The 15838-nt window shown below is 43.3% G+C and overlaps 1 protein-coding gene across 26 annotated transcripts in view; it reads left to right on the plus strand.

Moving 5' to 3' along the window:
* Window positions 1–15838, plus strand: part of rims2a (regulating synaptic membrane exocytosis 2a) — a 169805-nt gene that overhangs the window by 35042 nt on the left and 118925 nt on the right. For 17 of the 26 annotated variants that reach the window (XM_016661050.1, XM_016661135.1, XM_016661167.1 and 14 more), the window contains 2 exons: window positions 8061–8271; window positions 9910–9921. In XM_016661050.1, coding sequence (XP_016516536.1) covers window positions 8061–8271; window positions 9910–9921 — 223 coding nt within the window. Of the gene's footprint in view, window positions 1–8060; window positions 8272–9909; window positions 9922–14784; window positions 15287–15838 lie in introns of those variants that run through there. The other 9 variants (XM_016662034.1, XM_016662061.1, XM_016662081.1 and 6 more) reach the window with 2 other exon arrangements.

A 15838-nucleotide genomic window follows, 5' to 3' on the forward strand; every position in this document is an offset into this window, starting at 1 on the left:
GACCTGCCTCTGAGTCAGGACCTGCCTCCGAGACAGGACCTGCCTCCGAGTCAGGACCTGCCTCTGAGTCAGGACCTGCCTCCGAGACAGGACCTGCCTCCGAGTCAGGACCTTCCTCCGAGTCAGGACCTGCCTCCGAGTCAGAGCCTGCCTCCGAGTCAGGAAAGTCCTCCGAGTCAGGACCTCACTTTGAGCTCGGACCTTCCTCCGAGTCAGGGCCTGCCTCTAACTCAAGACCTGGTTCCGAGTTAGGGCAGACAACTGAGACAGGACCTGCCTCCGAGTCAGGACCTTCCTCCGAGACAGGACCTTCCTCTGAGTCAGAACCTTCCTCAGAGTCAGGACCTGCTTCCGAGTCAGGACCTGCCTCTGAGTCTGGCCCTGCCTCTGAGTCAGAACCTGCCTCCGGGTCAGGACCTATCTCCGAGTCAGGGCCTGGTTCTGAGAACAGACCTGCTTCTGAGTCAGGACAGACAACTGAGTCAGGACCTGCCTTCGAGTCAGGACCTTCCTCCGAGACAGGACCTTCCTCTGAGTCAGAACCTTCCTCAGAGTCAGGACCTGCCTCTGAGTCAGGACCTGCCTCCGAGTCAGGACCTGCCTCCGAGTCAGGACCTGCTTCCGAGTCAGGACCTGCCTCTGAGTCCGGACCTGCCTCAGAGTCAGGGCCTGCCTCTAACTCAAGACCTGGTTCCGAGTTAGGGCAGACAACTGAGACAGGAACTGCCTACGAGTCAGGACCTGTCTCCCGGTCAGGACCTACCTCCAAGACCGGACCTGCCTGCGGGTCAGTACCTGCCTACTAGACAGGACCTGCCTCCGGGTCAGGACCTGTCTCCAGGTCAGGACCTGCCTCCGGGTCAGGACCTGCCCCTGGGTCAGGACCTGCCTCTGAGTCAGGACCTGCCTCCGAGTCAGGACCTGCTTCCGAGTCAGGACCTGCCTCTGAGTCCGGACCTGCCTCAGAGTCAGGACCTGCCTCCGAGTCAGGCCCTGCCTCTGAGTCAGAACCTGCCTCCGGGTCAGGACCTACCTCCGAGTCAGGGCCTGGTTCTGAGAACAGACCTGCTTCTGAGTCAGGACAGACAACTGAGTCAGGACCTTCCTCCGAGACAGGACCTTCCTCTGAGTCAGAACCTTCCTCAGAGTCAGGACCTGCCTCCGAGTCAGAACTTGCCTCCGGGTCAGGACCTACCTCCGAGTCAGGGCCTGCCTCTGTGTCAGGACCTGCCTACAAGACAGGACCTGCCTACGAGATAGGACCTGCCTCTGGGTAGGGACCTGCCTCTGAGACAGGACCTACCTACGAGACAGGAACTGCCTACGAGACAGGACCTGCTTCCGAGACAGGACCTACCTCCGGGTCAGGACCTACCTCCGAGTCAGGACCGACCTCCGAATCAGGACCTGCCTACAAGACAGGACCTGCCTCTGGGTAGGGACCTGCCTCTGAGACAGGACCTACCTACGAGACAGGAACTGCCTACGAGTCAGGACCTGTCTCCAGGTCAGGCCCTACCTCCAAGACCGGACCTGCCTGCGGGTCAGTACCTGCCTACGAGACAGGACCTGCCTCCGGGTCAGGACCTGCCCCTGGGTCAGGACCTGCATCTGAGACAGGACCTGCCTCCGGGTCAGGACAGACCTCTGAGTCAGGAACGGCCTCCAAATCAGGACATACCTCCAAGACAGGACCTTCCTCCGAGTCCTCAAGCGTAACGGTGTTTCCAAGATTTTTTCTCACCAACGGAGAGACACGTTGTCAGAAGTGTCAAGACTGGATGCGTTTCTTCAGCAGAACTTCACAACTCACGGGAGTGGATCATTATGGCCTTCAGAATTCTTTCAAGTTTTGGGTCTGAGAATACCTGAAACTTTTAGTCATCCGCTGTTACAGTCAGAGCGAGGTGGGTAGAGCCTACCGAAGAGTCAGGATGGGTGGCCGAGGGAACGGTGGCGGACTAAGGGGGCTAGGGAATAGTTAGAAGGGGTTCGAAGAAGAAGGAGAGAAGGTGGGGCGCGGACTGTGGGGGGTGGATGTATCATTAGTGGGGGGGAGAAGCCTTGAAGGAGGGGCGATGGAGAGACATTGAGGGTTGACTAGCGTACCATTAGAAGTGCGAGGGGGCGAAGAGGGTGGGGGAGTCTAGAGTACCGTTGAGTGCTGGGGGGACGGACGGCAGTGTCAGGACCTACCTCAGAGTCAGGACCTGCCTCCGGGTCAAGACCTGCCTCCGAGTTAGGTCCTGCCTCCAAGACAGGACCTGCCTCCCAGACAGGACCTGCTTCCAAGTTAGGTCCTGCCTCTGGGTCAGGACCTGCCTACGAGACAGGACCTGCCTCTGGGTCAGGACCTGCCTCTGGGTCAGGACCTGCCTACGAGACAGGACCAGCCTCCGAGCCCTCAGGCCTAACGGTGTTTCCAGGATTTTTTCTCACCAACAGAGAGACACGTTGTCAGAAGTGTCAAAATTGGATGCGTTTCTTCAGCAGAACTTTACAACTCACGGGAGTGGATCATTATGGCCTTTAGAGTGCTTTCAAGTTTTGGGTCTGAGAATACCGGAAACTTTTAGTCATCCGCTGTTACAGTCAGAGCAAGGTGGGTAGAGCCTACCAAAGAGTCAGGATAGGGGGCCGAGGGAACGGTGGCGGACTGGGGGGACTAGAGTATAGTTAGAAGGGGTTCGAAGAAGAAGGAGAGAAGGTGGGGGGCGGACGTATCGTTAGAGGGGGTGGGGTGCGGGGGAAGCGAAGAAGGAGGGGGAGAAGGAGAGACGTTGAGGGTTGACTAGCGTACCATTGGAAGTGAGAGGGGGCGAAGAGGGTGCGGGGGTCTAGCATACCGTTGAGTGCTAGACCGTTTGAGGGATCCTTCTGTATCAGGATTGTGCGCCCTTCAGTTAACCATTCAGGGTGAGTCCCATTTTGTAACTCATGGAGGGCAGTGAGTTTCTTCAGCCAGTAGGCATGGATCATGTCAGGTCCTGGTGCTGTCCAGTTTTTCATACCCGAGACTCTTTCTTGGACATCTGCCACAGTGGTTACCAAGAAATCATTACTGTTTAAACTTTACCTTTAATAACATAAAGTTACCTCATTTTTAAAGTATAATCAGTAATACTTTTATAACAAATTTACATTAGTAATAATTTCTTGGTTAATGTCAAGTTGTCATAACAAAGACATTTTGAATAATGACAACTTTGTATTAAAAGTGTCATAATTTACCGAATGACGCTTTATGACAACAGTCATAAATATTCATGAAGGCTTGTTCATGTTCATGACAGGTTTTTAAGACAGTGTCATGTAAGTTTTATTCAGCCCCCTTCAAATAGTGTTACCAAAGCTTCTTTTATTTCCATGTGATACATATATAGAGCCAGCAGATTTCATTTACAAAAGTTACAAAACATAAGTTAGTTGTTTCAAAAGTATATAGTGTAGCGTCCCGGTTGAAAGGATGATCTCTCAAACTGATGGTTCACATTTCTTTATTCAACAGCCTTTGTACATGAACATACCGTAAGAGCTACAAACATACAAATAAAATACCATTAGTAACTCGTAGTGGTTCTAACCTTTTACATTAACCTATAAACCTTACTTTATGTAGTAACATTAAATTTACAATACATGTATTTAATTAACTATAACATTTCTATATTATAAATTAACTAAAACATATTCCAACTGTTCGACAGTTAATCAAATATTAACACTATTTCATGTAGAAACATAAACATTATGCTCAATCTACACAATACTCTTGTCAAAACACTCACCTTGTTCCCTCATCAACCAAGCGCTAACTAATTAATTGTTTAGACCTTAGTTGGACTATTCCTTAGTTACCTCCCTTTAACTGTGACTCGAATGCTCTCTTACTCTCTGCACTAAGTCCCAAACAGTTAATTGTCAGTTATTATCAGAAGTTTGTGTAGATCACTTAGCAACCTTGTCCCTTTAAAAATCCTTTCAAATTAAAAGCATCAGTCAAAAGGTAACAAATAACTCTTGGTTAAATGAGAAAACAACATAAAAAAAATAAAATAAATATATATGTATTAATAAAGTCATTTACATATAGTTAAATCACTTCAACTCATTTGGCTACAACTCTAGAAGTTTCTACACATTACAAAACATTTTATGTAAAAAGTCTGTTTTAAAGCAAACTACAAGTAAAACTTTCAACCATTAAACAAGGAGCATTTTTAACAACACTTTAGCATTTTGCCAGTCTCCCTGCATGAGGACATATGGCTTGTCGCATTTTGTAGATGTGCCACCAGGTTTGTCCCAACCTGACGGAGAGAGAAGACAGAAAAAACAGGCTATTAGTGATGCACTTATTTAAACAGCAAACAATTTGAGCATGATTCAGAGATGAAGGTTGACTTACAGGCTGGATATCAATGAAACCTTCTGAACTTCCAGATTGATGGGTCTGAGACTCTTCTCCCAAATGAGTAAGGTGGAGCAGGGAGGAGTACTGGCAGCAGCTGCAGGGCTACATCATCTTCTGGATCAAACATAAGCTAGTGTTAAAATGTTGCAGTAACTAAAGAGCATGAAAACACGTTAGAGAACATTTCTTCTGAGCTTCAATACCATGAGGGAGCAGACTCATGTTCTTGGCCATACAGTCTTCATTAAGAACAAGGAGTTTGGGTTTCGCTTAATTCTCCTGTAGATTCTGGGTGTAAAATTACAAAATCTATCAGAAAAGACTAAATCACAAATTAAACTTTAACAATGACTGAATTCAATTTTATAGTTGTCTCCACTGCAAATAACTTGTAATTACCCAGCAATTTCAAATGTTCAGAGTAATTTTATGTTCCTAAAAAATAAATATAGCACTTAATAAAATAAAATGACACATATAATTTAAACTTAACTTAAACACTAACTTAGTGCTGAATAACTTTCAGCACCAACTTTAAATAAATGTTTTTGTAATTAATAGTAACAATGATAATAAAATTAGCAATCATTAACACTAGATATTTTCTTATTTTTGCTTTTAACTCGTTGCCGAAAACCAGCGGGAAACGGTGGTTCTCTCTCGGCTTAACGAGCCGCTCTGGCCTGACAGAGCGGGCGAGACGAGCCGGCGGCTGCAGGGGAGCGGATAAGTCCGAACACGTCCGAGCATGTTTCTAATTAAACTACATGTAGCGGCCACTCGGATTGAACAGCCAGACGCAGGGAGTTTCAAACGGGTGCAGTTTAATCTCAACCTTTCTTTCCATCGACACCGTGAAAACTGTAGTATAAAACAAAAGGATACAGAACCGTTGGACATGCTCAGCTCTTGTATAAAACCACAGAAGGTAAAATGGTTTAGCTACAACAGGAATGAGAGTCAAAAGGCCGGTTCTCAACAGTTGATATGCATTTGCATGGCTCTCAGCAACTTCATTTAAATACGAAAACCTCTGCTAGGCCCAAGAGGGCGATAGGGGAACACGGACACACAGAGTTTTTGACCATTCTTGGCAGTGCTCTACAATTTTCCACTCTGACAAAAACCTCTTGCCGATAGCCCTCAATCTCCATGCGCACGGCAGAACTAGATGTCAATAGCTGTTAAAAATCCCACTTTTCATGCAGTGTAAGACCCACCCGCCTCCTGGCTCTGATTGGTTGTTTCTAGTTAGCATTAGTAGCACTGGGAGAAGGCAGAAGAGATTCATTTTAACACATTATCTCACACCATTTCAACAAATATGTAAAAGAAAAAAGAAAAAAACTGTATTAAATTTCCTCACTGCAGCTTTAAAGCCCTTGCTGCCCTCTCCAAGGATGTAACAATTTCCTTATAATGCTATAATGCTAAATCTTTTTTTTTTTCTTTACAAATGATTCAACAATAAATAATGGAATAAGTAAAATCCAGCTGCTGTAAAGACGTCACGTAGTTGACCCTGCTGCGGAGAAGCTGAATCTGTCTTACGTCCAGGAGGACGGCTCAGGTTTCAGACTGCGTATAGCTGCTGTCTCATAGGTAAGAGAGCTCCGATACACAAGCATGGAGCTGGACAATGAGCAGTGTATGATTACTCATCAGCAGTCTCACCTGCATTTGACCACGTTTTTATACAATAAGCAACACAGTTTTGAATGGCTAATGCGTACCAGCTGCCGCGGCGACCCGCGTCGCGTTTGTGCCGTTTTCCGTAGTTTTGCTGTGTGTCATCGATAACGTGACCTTCCTGATGTTTCACTTGGTGTTCTCTAATGTGTTTAGTGATCCTGTTCATTTCAAAGTCTGAATAGATAGATAGATTGATTGATTGATTGATTGATTGATTTATTTATTTATTTATTTATGTATTTATTTATTTATTTTTTATTTATTTTTGATGGGGTCGCTTTATACAACGGTAGAAAATTAGTCGGCCAAAACCTCCAACTCTAACCCTTCTCAGCATACTACTAGTCGAAAAAATATACTACTTTTTTGTGTACTGACGTGTGAGACAGCCAGGATTGAGTACAAACACCACAGTCGTTTGACGTTTTGCCACCCTGATCCTTGGTAACAGCAGCTTTAAACTCAGCTGGTTATCAGTCGTTCTGTGAGTAAATGTGATTTAGTTTGAATCTCTTAAACAAAGCGCCACACAAGTCTAATCACTGCTTGGTAAATACACAAAGGCTGATATAATTAGCTCTTTAATCCTTTTGTGGATAGAACGTGGAGCATGTCAGTGGCACTTTATCTAATGTTCTGATGGCACAGAGAGTCAGACGCGACGACGACAACAACACCACACACACACACACACACACACACACACTCTCATGCGGTGTCTTAAGGTGTGTGTGCCCGCTGGGTTTGGGCTCTAAAGCGCCGGTTGTGGGAAAAGGAAGCATGTTTATCTCAAATGCAGACCTGTATGTGGTAAAAGGATCGCTCTGCTCAATAATTCACAAGAGCTAATGAATGTTGCAGGGGATATGTGGGGCGAAACCACTTCTAATCGCCATATTATGAAGTCAGCCCAGTGTTTAGTTTCCAAGGAGACACTCAATTGACATGTGTCATGCAAAATGCATGTAAAGAGACTTTTTTTGTTGTTGTTGTTTTTATTTTTGGGTGGAAGTTGAGTTTTTTAAATTCTTTTTTTCTATACATTCAGGTGAAGTATAACACAAAGAGACACATGAAAGCTGCGTTGATTCCTGCAAAGTGAGATGTAAAGTTTTTTGCTTGTGACCACCGATGATTGCCTGCAGATAACGTCTAAAAAAAAAAAATAAATAAATTGTTGATTTTAATAACCAGCTGTTCATATCAACGGCGTTCCTCGCCTCGCATTACGACCGCCTTGATACAGACAGACGGGTGCAAATTATTCATCTAATACAGAGGAACCCGAGTATCCAGAATTAAGTGATATCCTCAAACTTGCAAAGCAGAACTGATACCCAAATGACCGAGTTTGAAGAGATGCTGTCTCAGAGGAAGAGGGTGTGGAGGGGCTCAACTTTTAAACCTCTGATGTAACGTTATGGGCTTTTGCTTTCAGAAATTCACTTCTTATCTGGGGTTGCATCACTTTGTCGGCTTGTAGTAGAGGTTTATCGGAGGAGAGTAAGTTGGAGCAGAAAAGAAAAACAAAAAAAAAAAAAGCTGATTTTCACAGTGTTGGTTGTTTAGCTCTGTTGTCAGGCAGTGAACCGTGTCATTATTTACATTGTTCATGCTTGGGATCCTTGAAAATGCTTGAATTTCAATTGGGTGTTTTGAAGGTTTGGAAAGTGCTTGATTTCCGATTAACATGTAGTAACTTGAACCTCTGTTTTATGTGTCTGCTGTCCTTGTTGTGTTTTCTGTAAATAATCCCATTATTTTAAATATATACATATAAATTTGATGGAATTAAATAAATAAAAAGGGTTAAAAAATGGTTAAAAAATTCTGTCATTTGGTGATACGGTGTGGTGGTCCTGATGTTTTAGGTATACGAGTCATCCAGTTTGTCGCTTTTCCAATTTGATTTTCTAACCTAGATTTTGTGTTTTATTTTTCCATGCGCTGGCAGGAAGTTACACCAGCAGTTTGAATCGTATAAGGACCAGGTTAAGAAGATGGGCGAGGAGACTAAGCCAGCTCAGGACCAAAAGAGCGAAGCCCCGACCTGTGGAATTTGCCACAAGACGAAATTTGCTGACGGCTGCGGTCACATCTGTTCATATTGCCAAACGAAATTCTGTGCTAGGTGCGGAGGACGAGTGTCTCTGCGGTCAAACAAGGTAACGTGCATACACAAACACACACCCAGCCCCACCACCACTGCACCTCTACCACAAGCACAACACAGCAAACAGTCAGTCACACACATTAATGTCTTCAACTCTGCAGTTGAATCCTGTTGTGAGAACTTGGCCAACATTGTTTCTAATGAAATCTTTACGTTTAATCCGCTGTGAGACATGAGGCGTTCTGTTTCTTTATTATTTCTGATGAGGGATTCGAAAAGAATTTCTCTATTTTATAAAAATTTCCTTCAACTTTTAAAAAAAAATATTTTGTCATGTTACAATCACAAACTCTGTATTTCACTGAGGTTTTATGTAGCACAAGGTGAGACTTCATTATGAAGTGGGAAAAAAATACATGATTTTATTTTAGTCTGACAAATAAAAGACTGAAAGGTGTTGCATGTATTTGCATTTGCATTCAGCTCCCCTTAGTTTATACTTTATGGCGCCACCTGTTGTTGTAATTACAGCTGGGATTTTTCTCCACCCGTTTTTCATTTCTGGAAACTGACATTTTTGTGAATTTTGTCTTTGCAAAATAATTCAAGATCAGTCCGATGTGTCGGATGTGATCTGTGAGCATGGAGTTTTAGGCCTGGCCACTGATTGTCAAATCTATTGAACACTGAACAAACTATCCCGTTGCAGCTCTGGCTGCGTTCTCATGGCAACGTCCCCCACTGTAGTTCAATTCTCCACTCCGGTGTGACTCTTTTGCTGGTGTCAGCAGGTTTTATTCCAGGATTGACCTGAATTTAGCCCCACCTGTTTTCCAGTGAACTCTGAAACGTTTCCCCTGTCCCCGTTAATGAAAGCATCCCCTCAGCATGATGCTACCACTACCATTTTTCATGCTGGGAATGGTAAGTTTCTGTTTTCCTCCTCACATAGATGTTCGCAGGAACCTCCTTTCTCAAGTTTGTTGCCCCTCCCCCCCACTTGGTTTGATAGCTTGTGGAGTGAATGACTAATAGTTACTGTCTCCTGCCTTTAAAAGCAATTGTTTGCACTAAATTTTATTCGAGGGTATCAGAGTAAACGTGCAGAACACACAGCATGCCACACTTTTCAGAATTGTATTTGTTAAAAAACAAAAAAAGAAAGAAAGAAAGTGAAAATCATAAACATTTGTGTCTACTGCATAAAACCATAAAAGAAATACACAGAAGTCCCATACCTGAAGTTGGAATGTGACAAAATGTGAAAACTTTCATAGATTATGAATAGCTGTGCGAGAAACTGTATGGCTTGTATTAATGCTGTTTCACCACTAGAGGGAACTCACTCTCCACTGCTGCTCTGATTAAAGAACATTACTTTATGCTTTTTTTTTAAATGCAGCACTCCCTGTGGAGCTTACTGATGCAAAATCTTTTCCACAGACTAACCCAGAGATTTTGGTTTTGCACTAACTAAATGTAAACAAAACAAGTGTTTTATTTTGTCCCATGCGACCCTTTGCTTTTTGGAATATGTGACAGTGCTCCCAGGATCTGGTGACGCTCACGGTCTGTTGTTTCTCCCCGTCTTTTCCACCCACTCCTCCCCCTTCACCCCCTCCCCCTCCTTTCCGTCTGTATCCCTGCTCCTTCTCTCTGCTGCATTCCTGCTCTCATGGAATTGCAACAGGAGGACAAAGTGGTTAGCGAACATTTCTCTGTTTGTTTGGACTTCATCTGAAAATGAGCATTGTGATATGCCGTGATGTGACTAAATACACATTCAGCAGCCATGATTGATTGGAATCAAAGTACTAGTCTCAACTGTGAGTCTGTTCCATTTTTTATTTTGCTAAACTACATGTACTTGGAGAACATGAAAAAACAAAACAAAAAAATCCTTCATAAACATGAAAAGACATGTTAAAAGGTAACTAAACCCTAAATCAACTTTTTTTTTCAGATAAATTGTCTAAATAGGATTTAAGGGTGGTATTTTTATACTTTTGTCCAAGTATGATTCTGTAATATTTAGCCTCAAAACCGTCTCAGTGCTGCTGTGCGCTTGAATTTTCTTATTGGTTCCAACATGTGATCGCATTTCTCAGGTTTGCATATATGATTTATTTTGCAGCGTGGGCAACACAAAGTGAAATGAGTCTTTCTGTTCCGACTGTTGGCAGTTTGCGGAAGATGACAAAAAGCCACCGGAGGGGTTCGAGAAGTTGCTAAGTGTAGCGATAAAGTCATTAAGTTGGCAACAACGCTGTCCCTTGTGTTTTCAGTTGTTTCACTGCTTTATTTCCTGAAGCTAAACGAGGCCAGATAACTGTCATAACCATCGTTTGGCACGTGGAGCTGCTATAGATTCTGCTTTGGTAAAATGATGTAACAATTTGATTATCGTGACACTTCCATCACTTTCTGTATGCTTTACCGTCTTTATTTCTGTCATATTTCATAACTAGCTGGTGAAGGTTCATCTGGATATGTAATGGTATTAAAATGTAATGATTCACTCTTAATTTCTGTGGAAGCTAACTTTTGGATTAGTTTTTTCTTTTGCTAAATGGCGGTTATGATACATTTAAATACACATGATCAGGGTCCTCTGAAATATTAGAGCAGCAGAAAGACAGAGACATAACCCCATCCTGCTCGTCCCCCTGATGACAAACCTCCAGCTGTCCATCATCCTCTGGATTATAATAGCAGGGAGATCGGTTACTGTTCTGTGCAGATGGTGTTGAGTAATAACAGTGGCAGCAGGCTGACGATGGACTTCACAGGCTGTGCCTGCTAGGTTAGGACATGAGCTTCTAGTTGTACCCACTTACCTGTTGTTGCCCTGCCTCCCTGTCACATATGTTACCTTCACCATGCAGACCATTTCAGTTGACTTTTTTGAGCTTTACATCATACTATAATGTCATTCCCTTGTCAAAAACATACCTGGAGTGTTGTCTTGATTCTTTCACGCATATTTGGGAAATCCTTTCATCTCCCGTGGCAACCGTTCAGCTATGTAAAACATCAGGGTGGACCTAGCTCCGCCTTCGCGGGCTCAGAGCTCAGAGCAGTTTCCGAGTTTCCGCCTCACAGAGCAGCCCTCTCCTCCGTGACTACCCCACTCAGCTCCTTCAGACTAGCCAGCAGCAATTAGCAAACACCTAATTGAACTGAGGAACTGAGCATCAGCTGAGCTCATTACAGGAGCTTCTTCTCAGTGCAATGCTGGTATAAACGTTGTTAAGGGTTAATAGAGGAGCCATGTTGCGATGACATCCTGAAGGCGGAGTTTCAGAAAGAGCAGGAGTTTTTAAAGAGACAGAGGTTCAATTTCAAGGCATTAAATTGCACTTTTTTTTAAAGTCATGTGATATATACAGCATTTTTATAACAACTGCGTCATTTTTACTTGATTGCGCTGTAAAAATGACGCTATGTGGCTGGAAAACAACTAATATTGCCCCTTCAATACAAATTCAGAGCATTTTATGCATACAAGGTGATTGCTGTGGGCAATGAAGGAGCTCCATTAGTGGTCTGTGTTACAGCAAATACACCACATACTACATTTTAACTGAGCGTGACAGTATAATACAGAAGGAATACTTGACTCTGCACTGTAGGCAGTAACAGGAGTTACAGTAGCCTTGGACTAGGAAAGCATTGCAACTCCTGGATGCAGAAGTTTAGGAGACAGGGTCAGTTAGTGGCACAAAGAGTTTGCTGAGATGGAAAGCTTTTTACTCAGAAGTGGACACTATGAATTTGTGAACTCTACATTCCCCAGAAAGACAAGTGTGCAATAGCTTCGTAAGATAACTCCCATATATTATTAACATGTCAGGGCCGCTGTGATATAAAATGTATCTTGTTTTGTGGCCGCAGATGGACGGATGCTTTGTTTACGCTGGGGCCGACAAAGGAACACATTTTTTGTGTGTCCTGCAATCTTGTCTGAAAGTTTGTGTGTCAGTGAAATAGGTGGTGGTGGTGGTGAAATCCGTTCTTTTTCCATCCGTCTACTCTTTCACTCTACCACAGATGGTGACAGCAGTGGCGAGAGAGATCTTGTTCTGTGAAACGCTATTGAATATTCACAAGTCTTTGTGTCAGCGGCAGCTAGCCGAGCTCTGGATGCTACATCGGCATTGTAGAAGAACTGATTGTGAAATTGATGGTACAGGGAAAGATGAAGGGTCTGCTGAATTGATTTTAACTGGACATGTTAAATGTATTCATTTTGATTGCATTATATGACCATAAGTTCACTAATATTCAGAATATATTGCGTTGACCAAAAGGTTCTGCTGATGAGGCTTTGAATAGACTCAGAAACTCTGAGGTCTGTCTGCTGTTGAAGATGCTGCCTTACAAACTTATTCCCAACCCAAGAACCTTTTTCACATTTTATCATGTTTCAGCAACATATTTCAATCTATTTCAGGGTATATATATATATATATATTTTTTTTTTTTAAATTAAAATGAAAGATAAAAATCTCAAAAGCTTGGTTAGTGATTCATTTTTTTAAAATCACATTACAACTGTTAAAATGTGGAAAAGTTTGTAAAAGTTGGTTGCTACAGTATGGTACTCCATTTGCCCCTGAAGCAGTAGTGGAATGGCTACAGTATTTTTTTAATTGTAATAATTTGACAAAACGTTTCATGTTTATTTTTGTAAAAAAGGAGAAAAAAAGGACTATCGTTCTATACAGTAATAAACAGTAATTTAAAGAAATGATGAAGATAAGAGTTTGTAACCTGTATTTAGACTTGGTAAAACATGGCTATAGCAGCTTGAATTTCAAAAACCACAGAATTCAACTGTACTGTTTTCAACTTGTGTGTTTGAGAGAGGATGACAGGCTGCTAAGTGTAAGATTATTACACTTAGCAGCCTATTATTGTTTTTGGTTGGAAGTATAAGAATTGGGTCATCCTACCAAATTATTATTTTTGAGGATGTGTTTTGGTGGCCTTAGTACCGCGTCTCTGCTCTTTGCAGATGATGTTTGCCTATTGGCTTCAACACCTACAGCTTTCACAAGAATAGTTTGCAGCAGAGTGTGAAGCAGCCAGGATGAGAATCGGTACCTCCATGTGTCTTGAGTGACCTCTCTGGGTCAGAGAGGAGGTCCTGCTCCAAATGGAGGAATATAAATATCTCAGAATCTTGGGAAAGATGGAGCAGGTGGTCAGTAGATGGATTGGTATGACGTCTACAGTGACGAGGAGGATGTACCAGTGTACTGTGGGGAAGAAAGAACTCGATTTACCAGTCAATATGTTCCCACTCGTTTATGGTCACGAGCTGTGGGTAGTGACTGAAAGAAGACACAAAAGCAACTGAAATGAGTTTCCTCCACACAGTGTCTGGGCTCAGCCTAGGAGATGGGGTGAGAAGTTTTGTCATTCAAGAGGGATTTTGAGTAGAGCTGCTGCTTTTCCACATCGAGAGGAGACAGTTGAGGAGATTTGGGCATCTGGTTTGGACACCTCCCTGGTGAGGTGTTCTGGGCACCCTCCCACCGGGAGGATTCCCAGAGGAAGACCCAGGTCACGCTGGAGAGACCGTGTCTCTCAGCTGACTTGGGAACACCTTGGGATTGGAGAGATGCTGACCCAAACAGCTGGAGAGAGGGAAGTCTGCCCTTCTCTGCTTAGGCTGTTGGCCCTGTAACCCAAACCCGGGTTAAGTGGAAGATAATTTATAGATGGATAGATGTATGTTCCACATTTATGTTTTGTGGATTTGGTGTTTATTTGCTTGGAAAAAGTATTGCTGTTAACTTGGAAATAGAAATAGATAATGACCTACATTTGTTGTGATTTTTTTTTTTGATTGGTGGTTGTTGATTTACCAACTTTGTCAGTATATTTAGAAACAGTTCAGGCCAAAATCGGAATCGGGCAAGTAAGCCTTTTTAAATATTGACAGTTGGCCGTAAGACTGGAATTGGTGCACCGCTCTCTTTAGGCAGGACATCACTGTTCTGTGATGACCTGCCTTGGATCCATTTTCATAGACAGTGAGCTTTGCAGATCAGGAACACAAACTCTTCAGTTTGTGAATTATTCAGCCAATACATGCTGACATTTTGCTAAATTCCTTCAAATTCTTATGTTTTCCATGTCCATTGCTCAACTAATAACCTAATATATGCGTCCTCTTTCCATCCGCTGTGCGTTGGGGATGGAAAGAGGATACATACTAGTTGGGTATGGAGGTGAAAGTGCTGCATGATGCTTCACCTGTCAGTGGTCATAATTTTATACCTATTTGGGTGCAAGTGTGTATGTGAAGAAGCCGCTGTACCACCACCAGCACCGTGCTGCCCTTAAACCCCCTGAAACGTAATAATTGCAGGATTTTTTTTTTATCTACCAAAGTTTCCTCCACAAGTTTGGATCTGCTGGCTATCTGCTGGCAGCATGACGCGAAACGACCAATGAAAGCAGCGACGGTCATTCATGATTTGTTAGAGGGGAGGAAAAAACGACATTGACAGCACAGACTGAGTCTGCAATTACGCAAAGTGTTTCTGTGAAAAGCGGACGGAGCGGCAGACCGTGTTCCGCCGCTAAGCGTGTTTCCACGTCTGTCCGTTGGAGAGCGCGAGCGGAGACACGTCCACTACGACACGGACCGCCGACGCCGAGAAGCCTCGGCTGGTTTGGGGCTTCCAGCAGCACTCCGAACGGCGCACTCTACGTTTTCTGCTCGGACCCACCGGCTCGGATGTATTTTATTTTTTATTTTTTTTTATAAATATTATTTTCATTTTTTTTTCGTCATCACACTACATTTAGAACTATAGGCGCTTTTGTCTAATCGAACTAGGTCGATTTGAGTTTAACCTTCAGTAAGGGTGGGGGCGGAGAAGAAAAAAAAAAGGAAAAAAAAAAAAAGGAGGCGGCAGGAGCTGTCCGCGGTGCTGAAGGTCGGAGCAGGTTCTTCTCTTTTTTCTTCTCTTTGCGGAAGCTGCGGACTCTCACTCACACCGCAAGGACTTACAGACCGCGGTGTTTCTGCTCAGGCATCGGCGGCACAATGGGTAAGATGAATGAACGTCGCGTTTTCTGCCATCACTTTTAATGCAGATCATTTCTGCTGTTTTTTTTTCTCTCGAAGTAAAAAACCAAAACATGCATTAAAATATAACCTCAATCCCCTCTCACCGATATGTAAAGTGGTTTTCAGAAACCACCCACCGTGAGTGTGTGTGTATGTGTGTGTATGTTATGTCAGAGAGCAGGCGTCGTCAGTCAAAATAATAATAATAAAAAAATGTTCGGTTTATTTAGGTCATAGAGCGGCTGAAGGGGTGCTGGTCTGACAGACAGCCATTTCGCCGGATTTATACAGTACTATCTCCGGCTTTTTTTCCTCCCTCCTCTCCTCTGTATTGCTGAACTTCAAACAAGAAACATAAATATTCATCAAGTCTATTATTATTACAAACGGACTCCCTAAAATTAGAAGCTCATTAAAATGTAATTCACCACGTGCAGGCTGTGTCGGTGGCATGTGCATGCAAGCATTTCCTTTCCTTTGCTTCAAATGTTCTTCACGCTTTTTCTTCTATTATTTTAAGTAATCATATATA

This window comes from Poecilia formosa, unplaced genomic scaffold (genome assembly GCF_000485575.1).
Source record: "Poecilia formosa unplaced genomic scaffold, Poecilia_formosa-5.1.2 Scaffold0, whole genome shotgun sequence".
Taxonomy (NCBI): Eukaryota; Metazoa; Chordata; class Actinopteri; order Cyprinodontiformes; family Poeciliidae; genus Poecilia; species Poecilia formosa.